Source organism: Colias croceus, chromosome 15, assembly GCF_905220415.1.
Source record: "Colias croceus chromosome 15, ilColCroc2.1".
NCBI classification, from domain to species: Eukaryota; Metazoa; Arthropoda; class Insecta; order Lepidoptera; family Pieridae; genus Colias; species Colias croceus.
This window is the reverse complement of record NC_059551.1, coordinates 6,833,371-6,847,622: the sequence shown is the minus strand read 5'-3', so window position 1 is coordinate 6,847,622 and position 14,252 is coordinate 6,833,371. Positions and strand designations below refer to the sequence as shown.

The 14,252-nt window shown below is 42.2% G+C and overlaps 1 protein-coding gene across 1 annotated transcript in view; it reads right to left on the bottom strand.

Moving 5' to 3' along the window:
* The window catches only part of LOC123697733 (estradiol 17-beta-dehydrogenase 11-like), a 37,320-nt gene that overhangs the window by 2,835 nt on the left and 20,233 nt on the right, over positions 1–14,252 (bottom strand). The window contains exons 3-6 of the mRNA XM_045644267.1: positions 10,200–10,324; positions 8,958–9,068; positions 8,164–8,411; positions 7,224–7,340 (exon numbers count right to left, since the gene is read on the bottom strand). Of these exons, the coding sequence (XP_045500223.1) occupies positions 7,224–7,340; positions 8,164–8,411; positions 8,958–9,068; positions 10,200–10,324 (601 nt within the window). The remainder of the gene's footprint in view (positions 1–7,223; positions 7,341–8,163; positions 8,412–8,957; positions 9,069–10,199; positions 10,325–14,252) is intronic.

The window sequence follows — 14,252 nt, the reverse complement described above, 5'->3', positions numbered from 1 at the left end:
GAACGAGCGGAAACGGAGTTATACACAGTGGTCGACGGCGCGCGCGCAGGCGACGGCGGGGGTGCTTCCGTCCCGCAACATCGTTTCCCACGGCTCTTACCTACCTACGCTATTGTACCCTTGTAAATTGTATAAATATGTTAAGATTTTGTTGTAAAGTTAGTCTAAGATCAAGTTTGGAGAATAAAGAGCTATCGAGGAAGAAACTGAGTTTTCAATCTACATACAGTCCAGAATATTCAGTGGTCCATCGAGCGCCGGATTGAAGATTCGAACCACGGAAACCCTGCTGAAAGAAGAAGCCATCGATATCTACGGGTTAATATCAACATGGTCGTCACACGCAGCCAGGGCGAAGCCGCGGACATCGAAGACCGGGCTATGGAGCAAGTGCGGCAGGAGAGGGCTCGACGCTTAATACTCGACCCTCCGGCCTCACCGTCGGAGTTGAGGACTACCACAGCCACCGAATCGGCTGACGTAGCGCAACCACGGCGGCGATCACCTACAAGGTCCGTCAGATCGGCACGGTCCACGGGGAGCACGGCCACACGAATTAAAATGGCGGAATTAGAGGCGGCGGAAAAACTCGCGGCCATTCACCGCAAGGAACTCGAGCTTGAAAAAGAGCTCGTAAAGAAGCGTCTTCAAGTCGAGGTGTCGGCGATAGAAGAAGAAAATCTACAAGAAGACACCACCACCGCACATGACGAACATCAGAAGGTGGACGACTGGCTGCAGGCGAACCCCATAAACACACGGGGGGAGCCGAACAAAGACGAGAGACAGCTACGGTTCAGCGTGCAACGAGGGCGATCTCCCACGCCGACTAAGTCCCGAACGGGCATCGAACGGTTAGCAGCGTCATTAGAAAAAATGGCACAACCGCGGCTGCGCCACGTAGAGCTCCCAATATACGCGGGCGCTATTGAAGAGTGGCTGCCATTTCACGCTGCATTTAAAGACACGACAGAAATGTATAACGTCTCAGACGCGGAAAATATTCAACGTTTACGCTCGTGTCTGAGAGGCGAAGCAAGAGACGCCGTGGCGGCATTACTACACACCGCGACGTCGCCTGCGCTGATAATTCGAACGCTCGAACAATGCTTCGGACGACCGGAAATACTCGTCGATAGAGCATTGGACGAATTGAAAAAAATGCCGAGGCCGGGGACATCGGCGAAAGAATTGAATAGCTTCGCCGTTAAGTTGCAAAATATAGTCTGCACAATACAAACGATCGACCGCAAAGGATACCTTTTCAATCCGATGCTGGCGAGAGAGGTTTTGGACAAGCTAAGTCCACACATTCGATCGCGTTGGTGCGACTACGCGCTCACACAAGAGGGAACGATAGACCCGGAAATCGTCGTGCTATCTCGCTTCCTTATGCGAGAGGCCGATCAGGCGCTGCGATACACGTACGCGCCTGTGAGCAACGCTACGACAACAACATCGAAGCCAGCGTCACGAAGGAAAACTGCAGTCTTCAATATTGTATCAACGAATGAAGAAAAGAAAGAAAAAACATGTCCGTGTTGTGGGCGTGACCACGAACTCACTGCGTGCCCGCAATACACAAAACTCAGCGTAAACGAGCGATGGGCGCTAGTAAAACAAAAGGGAATTTGTTTTAAATGCGCCACGAGAAAACACAGACGCAATTTCTGTAAGGCGAAGTTGTGCGGCGTAAACGAATGCCAGCGCTCACACCATTCGTCCTTGCATAACGAAACACCGAGGGAGGAGCCATCGACATCTGCGGAAGAAACCGTTATGTCGGTTGCGGACCGCGCGACCACACATCGACGCAACGTTTTATTGAAGATGTGTCCCGTCACCGTGTTTGGTCCACGGGGGGAGATCAAAACTCATGCGCTACTGGATGAGGGATCAACTATATCTCTCATAGACGAAGATATCGCTCGTCAAATCGGCGCAGAGGGCCCCACATTGCCTCTTTGCATACACGGGGCGAACATGGAACAAAGCGAGAAAAACAGCAAATTAGTTTCCATTCAACTAAAAGGAAACAACGAAGGCATCACACACACGGTGAAAGCGCGAACGATGAAAAATCTTAAACTTCATCAACAAGCCATACCGAACTCGCTTCTCCGCTATGAACACTTGCGCGATATACCCACCGATGAAGTATGCTACGAACGAGCGCACGCGGGCCTGCTAATTGGTACAGATCACTGGGAATGCATTGTATCGCGTGAGCTGCGCACGGGCGGTCCCGACGAACCGGCCGCGTCAAGAACACAACTCGGCTGGGTGGTGCACGGAACCGCGCCTCAGAGAGCACTTATAAAAAAAAATAATGTGCTGCACGTGCACGATAGCGAGCATCAACAACAACTCGACGAGCGACTGCACGACATAGTCGCCGAACATTTCAAGATAGAAGCTTTATGCATCGCTAACGAACCACGCGTTAGCGACGCCGACGCAAGAGCCACAAAGATAGTTCAACAAACTATAAAACAAATAGAAAATGGTTATGAAGTCGGACTGCCATGGAAGAGAGACAACACTATCATGCCTCTCAGTTACAACAACGCACTTCGTCGCCTAACAAACATCGAAAGGAAAATGGACGCGTCACCGAAGTTTGCCGACGAGTACACGCGACAAATAAACAATTTATTTGCAAAAGGATATGCGGTACCGTGCGACGGATCGGAAGCAAAGAGCAACGTGTGTTGGTACTTGCCGCACTTTGCCGTTACCAACCCAAACAAGCCCGGCAAACACAGACTCGTATTCGATGCGGCGGCGAAGAGCTACGGAGTTTGTCTCAACGACGAGCTATTAGAGGGACCCGACATGTTGCTATCTCTACCGGGCATACTCTTCCGGTTTAGAGAGGGAAGCGTGGCAGTAACAGCGGACGTGCAAGAAATGTTTTTACGAATTAAGATTCGCTCCGAAGATCAGCCTGCACAACAATTCTTGTGGAGAGGTGATAAGCGTGATTCACCACCGCAACAGTATAAGATGACATCAATGATCTTCGGCGCAGCGAGCTCGCCATTCATGGCACACTACGTGCGTAATCATAACGCACAAATCCACGCTGAAAAGTACCCGATGGCGTGGGAGGCTATCACTAACGGCCATTATATGGACGACATGGTCGTTAGCTACAACAATGTGGAAGAGGCGTGTAGAGCCGTGGAAGAAACAAGAAAAGTACACGCTGTGGCGGGCTTCACATTGCGTGGGTGGAGCGCGAGCAACGAGTGCATATTGCGAAACATACCGCAAGAGCTGCACGCCACCGCGCCGACTCAGCTAGGCGGCTCGCCACCAACGCCTAAGATACTCGGCCTCATATGGGATGCCGTACGAGACGAATTGGGATTCAACACATCTATGAATCGCGTGCCGGCGGAGGTGCGAGAGCGAGAGCGACCGCCGACAAAGAGAGAAGCACTCAGCGCCGTTATGTCTATATACGACCCGCTGGGACTTCTAAGCCACTTCACTATACGGGCGAAGATTATACTACAGAGCTTGTGGCGCCTTCAGATATCGTGGGACGAAGCGATACCGGCAGAGGAGGGCGAGTTATTTGCGGATTGGCTTGCACAATTAAAGCAAGTCAGCAAGCTACGCCTACGACGGTGCTACGACGCTACGAAGGCACGGGGCGTCGAGCTACATGTGTTCTGCGACGCGAGCGAACAGGCCTACGCTACAGTTGCGTATTGGCGTACGCTCAAGGACGACGGCAGCTACAACATCAAATTGATGGCGGCTAAAGCGAAGGTAGCTCCCCGACGCGCACAAACCATACCGCGTCTGGAGCTACAAGCAGCGGTTATCGGCGCGAGACTCGCCGATACGATAAAGCGGGAACATCGGTACGAAATCGAACGTACGGTCTATTGGACGGACTCTTCAACCGTCGTTCAATGGGTGAGGAACGACACGAAACGCTACACTCCGTTCGTCGCACACAGGCTCGGTGAGATAGCCGAACTAACCAACAAAACCGAGTGGCGATGGCTGCCTACACAGCATAATGTTGCGGACGACGCTACGAGACTTTGCAACGTCGACGTAAACCTACATAGATGGTTTTATGGACCGGAGTTCTTACACGAACACGAAGAACGGTGGCCCACAGAACGAGAAGCGTACGAAGAGGACGACGTGGACGTATTACACATCAACGAGCAGCCTACCATATTCGATTGGCTGCCGGATCCCGCACGTTTCTCTAAATACGAAACGTTAGTGCGTACGATAGCGCGTGTATTAACCTTCATAGACGTGCATATTAAACGCACCGCTACAAAAATGGAGTATCGCCACATTCAAAGCGCAGAGCGAATACTCATTCAGCGCGCACAACACGATAGCTTCGGTGAAGAAATCAAGAAGCTACAAGAAGCGCGCTCAATCACCAAATCAAGCAAATTGTTCAAATTGGATCCAGTGTTAGAAGATGGAATCGTGCGAGTGAGAGGTCGTATCAACGCAGTGCGGCGTATGAAACCACAAGTCCCAGCCAAAGGAGACTTGCCTCGCGCACGATTAGATGCATTTCACAGACCTTTCACTAACTGTGGAGTGGATTACTTTGGACCAATGCAGGTGAAAATTGGAAGACGGCGTGAAAAGCGGTGGGGCGCGCTATTTACGTGTCTCACGTCACGCGCCGTACACATTGAAATCGTCGCATCGCTGTCTACCGACTCCGCAATCATGGCGCTAAGACGTATGGCGGCGCGTAGAGGCTGGCCGCGTCTCATTTATTCTGATAATGGGACTAACTTCAAAGGCGCGAGTGAGGAATTGAAGAAAGCACACGGCGAGTGGGCGGCGGCGCTGAGCGAAGAAGCATTGCGACACCGCACCGAGTGGCGTTTCATACCGCCGGGCGCGCCGAATCAAGGCGGCGCGTGGGAACGGCTAGTACGCTCTATCAAGACGGCGCTCGGCGCTACGCTTCACGAGAGGGCCCCAAGCGAAGAATTGCTACACACGCTACTTACGGAGGCCGAGTTTTCCGTCAACGCACGACCGTTGACGCATGTGAGTGTCGACCCGCACGACCCGGAGGCGCTTACGCCTAATCATTTCCTGTTGGGCTCATCGGCGGGCCTACCTACGACGACACAATGCGACGTGCAAGACCGGCAGATGTGGCGAGCGAGTCAAGCGCTCGCGAATCATTTCTGGCACCGCTGGGTGAAAGAGTATTTACCCACGCTGGTGCCACGCGGCGAGCCGCGAAACACAGCGAGGCGCGTGTTAGAAGGCGACGTGGTGGTGATCGTAGATCACACGTTGCCCCGCAACACCTGGCCGATGGGTGTCGTAGTGCGCACTCATGCCGGCCCCGATGGCGCTGTACGGGTGGCAGAGGTGAGAACACGGAGCGGCGTGTTCAGAAGACCGGTGAGCAAGCTCGTCGTCGTGGCCAAGGAGGCTACGCATGCTACGCCGGGGGGAGAGCTGTTGAGGAGCGACGAGCGGCCAAACAACGAGGCGTCCGGCTCGTGTTGAACGAGCGGAAACGGAGTTATACACAGTGGTCGACGGCGCGCGCGCAGGCGACGGCGGGGGTGCTTCCGTCCCGCAACATCGTTTCCCACGGCTCTTACCTACCTACGCTATTGTACCCTTGTAAATTGTATAAATATGTTAAGATTTTGTTGTAAAGTTAGTCTAAGATCAAGTTTGGAGAATAAAGAGCTATCGAGGAAGAAACTGAGTTTTCAATCTACATACAGTCCAGAATAATAAGTTTAAGAACAATTCAAGGTAAGTTGTTTCCTTCCTCAACCGTGTTTGTGTAGTGACACTTAATGATCTAAGGTAGTGACCGAATTTGCTTGAGAATTCCGTTTTACCCGTGAATAGGAAATAAGTGTATTCTCAAGTTCAAAAATTGTCAAAATGAGGAAACGACTCACTCTTATTTTTTTCCTCACGGTTATGTTGACTTTATGTTTATTTACTTTGGATCCAAAACTTTCCATTAGTGAAATTTTATGTTTGATTGCAATATGAATATTCTAAAAACCAGTATCTGTCAGTTCATACAAGTTGCAATACTTTTACGCAATCTGGTTGATTTTTCAACATTTCTATAACACTAGCTGACGGCTGCGGTTTTGCTTGCGTTTTAACAAACTTATTAGGTACACATTTATGATTTATCATACCAATTGAAATTGGAAACAGAATTTCGCACCCTTCGAGTTTGTTTTGACAAAACAATTGAAGTAGCCTATTTTTCTTCCAGGTCTTAATTTGAAAATAGCTTTCTAGCTATAGAATTGATACTTTCGAAGATCCTAACTTTGTTAATTTTATGTACTACTTAGCTATTTTTCGATATCACTAGAAAAGCTTAACTTACTGTTAAATATGTATAAAAAAATATTATGTTCTTTTTGTTCTATCTAAACTAGTCTTATTTTCATATGGCATTTAGCAAACCCAACAAACAGACAAATTTTAACGATACCTAGATAAAATTAAAATGTTAACATATCGGGATCTTCGCACGCGCGGCCTCCGTGAGGAGGCCGCGTGGGGAACGCTGTTCAGGGCGGGAAGCCCTCTGCAGCGGGTATATAACGCCGCCCGTCAACACGGGCGGGAATTTGGGGGGGCGTGAAAGCCCTTATTTTTTTGAATTTGATTCCGCGTCGTACGAATCAATCGACCTCTTTCTTTTACGAGCCCGGCCATGAGTTGTGTCATGACCGGGGACGGAGGGGGACTGGGGCGAAACGACACGAATGGGCGGGGTAGGAGGCGCCAATTGCGCGTGGGAGTATAGGTGGGGAGGTGGGCTGGGTACTTGTGTACCGACAGACGGGATTTGTATTGGTGTAGGCGTAGGGGTAGTGGGCGGCGCGGCTGGGCGCGCCGGAGCAGTAGAGTGCGGGACTTGCGGGGGCGTGGGAGTGACGGAATGCACTATAAGTGCATGTAGGAAGGATCGGAGGGATGGCGCGTTATGCACCGGGGTGTGAGGGAGTGCACGGAGTGCGTGGGTGGAGGGTGGCGCTGGAGGCGCGGTTTGGGGTGCCGACATTGCAGCTAGCAATTCCGGTGGATAGGAGGGCGTTGTATACGCCGCGGGAGGGGGGGGTGATAACAAGTCGCGCGGAAAGGGACAGCGCGACTCGGGAGGGGCGCGCATCGGTGCAATCTCTCGGAGATGAAAATGTTAAAACAACAATATTTACCATTTGAAAGGCAGCAAAAGTCTGAAGTATGCGGGTATCATGGCGAGCCGCTCGTTGGTCCGTATCGCGTACACCACGCGATCCGCTACGTCATTGGAGTTCAACTGAGGGACGATCCTGAAACATTTTGTATATTTTTATTGTTTTTTTTTTTCATAATAGTATATTTTGATGTGTATTTAATAATAAATGACACTTTCCGCATTCATACCAATTTTTATTCTTTACAAAATGTATATTGTTAACATGAAACAGATTGTTAAGAAGTACCTAGTTATTGAAAAAAAACCCGTTCGAGTGAAAAATCCATCCACACCTTCGTTAATAATTTTGTTCATTTTCAATATCATTCTGATAATAATTCGAATCAAGCAAAGCGTATCATAATAAACATATTATGTACCCACAAAATGACATACAGTAACTATTCACATATTATATAAAAATACTTGACAAATACATACCCGCATAATTACAGAACTACGATAAACATACCTTCTGGTATAATTGGATATAAAGTCAAAGCTCAACTACGCAATTCTACTAGGAAGTATCTATGGAATTTCATTTGATACGTGGGTACCTATTTTTTATGATATGTTATGATACAATCAATATTTATAGAACTCGTTTTTTATATAAAAAAGCATAATGTAGTTACCTACTTACTATACAGATTTTTTTTGTATGATTAACAAATACTAATTTTGATCTATAAGCATTGGAAAATATTATATTAGAAAATAATAAAAATACATCGAGTCGAGCGGCGCATAAAAGTCTCAAAGGGGACAAAGCTATACTATGTTTTAAACATTTATTATTAAAATTCTAAGTTTACAATAGTCCCTCATGTTGGAAACTTGTTAAACCTAAGAAACAGAACAGATCCAGAAGTTAGGAACTAGCAAACAATTATGAATACACATTAAACACTTACCTCGAGTTAACTTCTTCAAACATTCCCGTAGCTCTAATAAAGTACGGGCAGATGAGCGATGTGTGGACGCCCTTTATTCCTTTGGACTCCAGTTCCACATTGAGGGCTTCATCAAATCCACACGCGGCGGATTTGGACGCGCAATAGTCGACCAACTTGGGGACGCCCACGTGCCCGGCCATGGACGCTATGGTCACTATATGCCCGTCGTTGCTTTCGATCATGTCTGGGATAAACGCTTTTACTGTCTGTAAGAGATGTTTATTGTTTTATATTATTGTATGTTGTTAAAATATGATAAGCTCGAATTAAAAGGATTCCTTGAATAAAGTAAAATGTAGGGTAAGGAGTTATTTGGGAATTATTTACTTGCGCAAATTACTCTGTGATCACTATATTTCTAATGCCCATCGTTGCTTTCATTATGTCTGGGGTAAACGCTTTTACCGTCTATATGAGATTGTTTTTGATACCTAAAAATTTAGCTATGAAATGTATCGCAAAAATAAAGTTTAGACAAAGAGAATGCTGTATTAGTTACACGTACTGTTATAATATATTGTGACTCTACATTAGGTATCAACTGTGTTTACTTGCATGGGTTTATTTCGTGGAATTTAAATTTATAATTTTTACGTAAGATGCTTATAACTTATGCATAACTGTAATTTTGTTTCGGAGACCTTGAATTAAATAAATTGGAGTAACTCTATATTTTATAATTAGTTTTTATACAATTATGATTACTACATAGGTAATATATTAAAATACACTTGGATAAAGGAATCACTTACCCAGAAATGAGCTAAGATGTTAACATCAAACGTCCTTTGGATGAGATGGTCCGGTGTATCAAGGAGGTACATACCAGATACCACACCCGCGTTGTTCACGAGAAGGGATACCTATAATTTTAATAATAATTCTTTAGTTTCACAAAAACATCCTAAGTAGATTATTTTATGACACTATCTACTATATAAAAATAAGTCGGGTTTTTCCTTCCTGACGCGGACGCTATAACTCCAGAATGCACGAACCGATTTCCACGGTTTTGCATTCGTTGGAAAGGTCTCGGGCTCCGTGAGGTTTATAGCAAAAAAGGTGTCTCTGGTGGCGAAACGGAGTTCGCCCGGTTTGCTAGTTTATAATAAAAATATCATGAAGTTATAACATAATTATTATATTTAATAGTTTACAAAGACCAAAACATTTGATTAAAAATTATATAAGTCGGTAAACCTTTGAACAATTCGAATCTTTTATCTTAGGACATCAAGAGCGTCGTAAATAACATTTCGCGACGCTAAGTTATGAGAATCCCGTATCCCGTATCCCGTATATCCGTCCTAAAAAATCTAGAGACATACATTAGTAATTATTTTTAATGTCATGCTTATAATAAAGCAAGATTCAAGATATCATGTGATATTTCAAATTTGGTTTTTCTCACACTTAAATAGGAGCTATAATTATTTTTTTATGTACCTACACTTAGCTAACAATTGATAGATATATTTTTTTTGCAGTCAGCGTTTCTCAGGAATAAAATCAAAGCATAATTAGGTAAGTTTATGGCATAGGTATATAATTACTTAATACATTTTGAAAAATACTCCATTCTTATACACATGGTTATTAAATTAATGCAATAATCATTTTCATTCCCACTTTAAGATTGTTTTATTTACGAGAAGCACCAAAATGTTGTTTTTGTAAGCGTAGATAAGTATTTCTCACACCCATAAACGATTTCGTGAATATATTTTTTATGTAACAATTAACATAAATTTGATTGCACCTTATTATGTATGCTAATAGATAAAATATGTAACTTGAATTAATTAAAACTTGAACCTTGAAGTCTTGAACGAATCTTCTCTATTTGTAAGTATTTGTATTTACTAAATATTTCGTATATTGTTGATCGTTGAATGCTATCTGTGTTTCTACACTAATTAAAAGGTTCCCTACTTATGCAATATTAAGAAAACTGTTTGTGTTATATGTAACAATAAAAAGGTTACAATTCTTACATTTCCCACGTCCTTTCGCACTTGGTCGGCAACTCGGTAGATGTCCTCCCGAGCGGCTAAGTCTACGACATAACCGTAGCATTTTCCTCCGATGCCTTTGACTAGCTTCACTGTGTCTTCAAGTCCTGTGAAAGAAAAGTATTTATTTTGGAAAAACAGCTTCAAATCCGTAAAACTTATCTGAAATAGGCATTATATCCTCTAAAAATTAAATAGTGAAAATCACGCTGATATTAAAAGTTTGAATTAATTTTTTTCCGTAAAAATCGATAGGGTCGGTTACATACAAACATACATATGAACATAATAAAAGTGTCTTAAAAATTAAATTATACATACACTGATAAGCTATGTGTACTATAGTCCTTTCCACCTAAGATGATTTCTGTGACACATCGATTTTTGACACGTGTAGAGATGTCTTTATTGAAATCGAATCAATTGTTTCCGATAATCGATAATATTTTATATAGAAATGAAATCGATTTGAATAAAGTACCAAAATTAGTTTTTTCGGCATTTCGCCAACAATTAACTAAGGAAACTTAGCAAACAACAGCAAAAAAAAAGTCAACAATAACAATTAGTAACAATAACAGAATACCACGTAAAATATCAATATAAAAATGCAACTTGTATACAAGGCTGACGCACTCGTACAGACGATTGACTCGATTGACAAACGATCACAAGATGGGCGCCGATTATATGTTTTCCAACTCTATGATTTTTCAACGATCCATTTCATGTACACGAATTGCGTAGGTATTATATTTTTGTGTTATTTTATTTTATTTTTCATTATAATAAACTAAACAATACTGTTTTTGATTTATAAGCTTAAGATGTTTCATTTTTATATTTTTGGTATTAATGCCGCCATAAAATAAAAATACTATGCACTAAAATTATTTTGGCGTTTTAAACATAAAATACGTAATTCGGAACACGACGAAGTGTCACAGGAATCATCCTACGTGAAAAGGACTATAGATAATAATTATATGATACGTATAAAATGTTTGACTATTTATAAATTGAGGTTTTCGCAGATTCACATAATTCTTTGTTCACATTGGCCTACTGATACATATGCTGGTCGGTCAATGATCGAATACGTAATTGCTGTATAATTTATTACCTAGTTAAAACCGTCAATTAGTAGTAAAGCATGTTCGTACTGAAATGTAAATTAATATAAACAAAAACTGAAATTTCCGATTATTAAAAGAAAAAAAAGTAATATCTTTTTTTTTTTGTTGACTAACTTTGTCTTAGAGCCTGTTATAAATTACTTTTACATTCTTGATTATCTATTGATACGCAAATTATACCTGGCTTTTAGCTTTGAATACCAACACCCGATTGTACTAGATATATCGGGTTCTTGAATGCGTTATTATGAAAGCAATCAAAGGTAATAACTATAATGATCCAGCGGTGCAAACACAAATAGAAAACCTTGCTTTGTGCCCATTGTAACTTCAGAGAATGAAAATTAATATAAAGGATACAATACTCGTGAGGTATAACATAACTTCATAAACGGAAAAGACAATATTATTTGTATTATAATAAAAAATATAAAGGTTATTGACATGCGGAAAAAATAAAATTAAGTTTTGAACTTAACTTTTAAGCAAAATAAATTAATATTAAAATGTCAAAAAGACTATTATTTCGACAGAATAATAAATTATAATTAAAAAAATATATGGAAATACAAAAAAATATGGAATTTTCCATATCATCGGCGAAAACGATTATAAAATAACGGAAAATTAATCTTTAAAAAAAATGTAAAGCGTTTAAATATGATAGAGTTAAGTTTTAATACAAAACGTGGGTAATGAGAATTATTATAATAATTTGTGTATATGTCAAGTTATTTTATGCCTATTTTATAGAATTTACCTGGGCCTTTAGGGTTCATACGCACTATGCGGGTAGCCGCATTGCGGGTAGCCGTCCGGCTGACCGCAGGATGCGGTTGCGAATGCGGCCAGCCGGACGGCTACCCGCAATGCGGCTACCCGCATAGTGCGGTTGAAGAACCGTTGCGATTTGCGGTCATGTCGATCCATTTCAAAGATGGAAATGGAAGAAGTTGCAGCTATTTACTACATTTACACACGTTACGTATAGAAGAAAAGCAAAGAAAGAAGTACTGGGTGCATCCTTATTTGCAAACACGAGATGAGAGCAAGCATTTTGCAACCACGTGCACACACTCACTCAATGGCGGGCAGCCGCAGACTGAACCGCACAGTGCGTATAGCAACCGTCCGGCTGGCCGTCACTCGGGCCGCAGCTCTCCGAGCAACCGGAGCGGTCTGCGGGTAGCCGCATCGCAGTGCGCATAGAAATGAATATTACGTACATAATTGTGCTTGCGGTCAGCCGGACGGCTACCCGCAACGCGGCTACCCGCATAGTGCGTATGAACCCTTAGACAAACGTACATAACGCCATGGAATAGAAACTGCTATCGCTAATTATTGACATAAGCTCATGACATTTTGGTAATGGTTCGGTCACACTACCAACGACGAAGACGACCACGACCAAAATTCCAATCTTGCCGAAATTTGTTCAAAATCAATATTTAAATCTCTCGTCTTGCCTTTGTGGACTTATGGTAGTCAGCTTTGGGGCTGTACCAAACCAAGTAATATCAGAATCATACAACGGTTTCAAAATAAAGTACTCAGGGAGATCGTAAACGCTCCCTGGTACATTAGAAATGACGACCTACATCGGGACCTCAAAGTAGATCTCGTCACCGATATAATTAAAAATAACGCTGAAGCTCACGAACGCAGACTTCATCATCATGTGAACGTCGAGGCTATCCAGCTCCTTGACAACACGGACATAGTGAGAAGACTGAAAAGGACAAAACCTTTTGAGTTAGTTTAATGAAGTGTTAGTGTAATATAGTGAGTGCTATTCATAAAGAACACATGAACGAAGTGTCTTCGCCTTAATAGAGACATTAAGAAAAGTGTTAATGGACACGTTCTTAGACATACTTTACCTAGCAAATTAAGTTAGATTTATATTACTCATTAGCCTATAGTATAAGGCTAGATCGTAATTTTCAATAATGATACCCTAGGTTCATTATATTAGGTGAAAAAAAAAAAAAAATCTCTCGTCATTCTAGTACTCGGAAATAAAAAATTTCGAGGTCAATTAATAAAAAAATAGGGTTTTTTTGCGATTTTCGCTGAGACGATAAGTTTATCATACAATCACCTGAACCAAAATTGTAGATCATCTAATTATCTATAAAAAATGTTAAATACATTTTTTCCAGGAGCCTCCGTTTCTATGAAAAACCTGTTTGTTTATTCATTGATCTCAAAAAAAATGTTTCCAAACACCAATACGACAGGAAATTCTTAAATGTCATATTAATTATGTTTTGCACAATTTTATTTAATTGCGACTGGTTGAAAATTTTGTTCGTGGTCGTCATTGTCGTTGGTAGGGTGACCGAATCCTTAGGCAAAACATCGTACGCTTATGTCAATTTCTATCGATAGCGTATTCTATTCCTTGGCGTTTTGACATTTGTCTCGGCCTGCTGATTGTTTTACTCTCTAAGGTTTTACGTTTTAGTTTCCCTCATATAAATAACAAGAATGTTAATCTATTCTACCTTTAACTCACCGAGATGCATCTTAAAATAACATGTTAACTATAATGAAAATGATTATCATCTGACCTTTTTATAATTATGATCTTAATAAAAAGCTATAAATGCACTAAGAACAGAAATGCATGTTATTCAGTCAGTACTCCTAACTTTTTTTGTTTTTTCGACGACTCCACCCTTTAGAACAATTATATTTTTCTATTTATTCTAGAGTAAAAACTAGTTTTTAGTTCATATGTTGTTAAAGCCTACGAGAAAAATACTCCTTACCATATGTATTGCTTGTGAAAGGAAAAATAACTGGCGTGTAATTAAATAAAATTTAAATATTTCATAACGAAGATAACTATGTATATTGTATGTACTTATCTACTTACCGCAATTACCTAGAC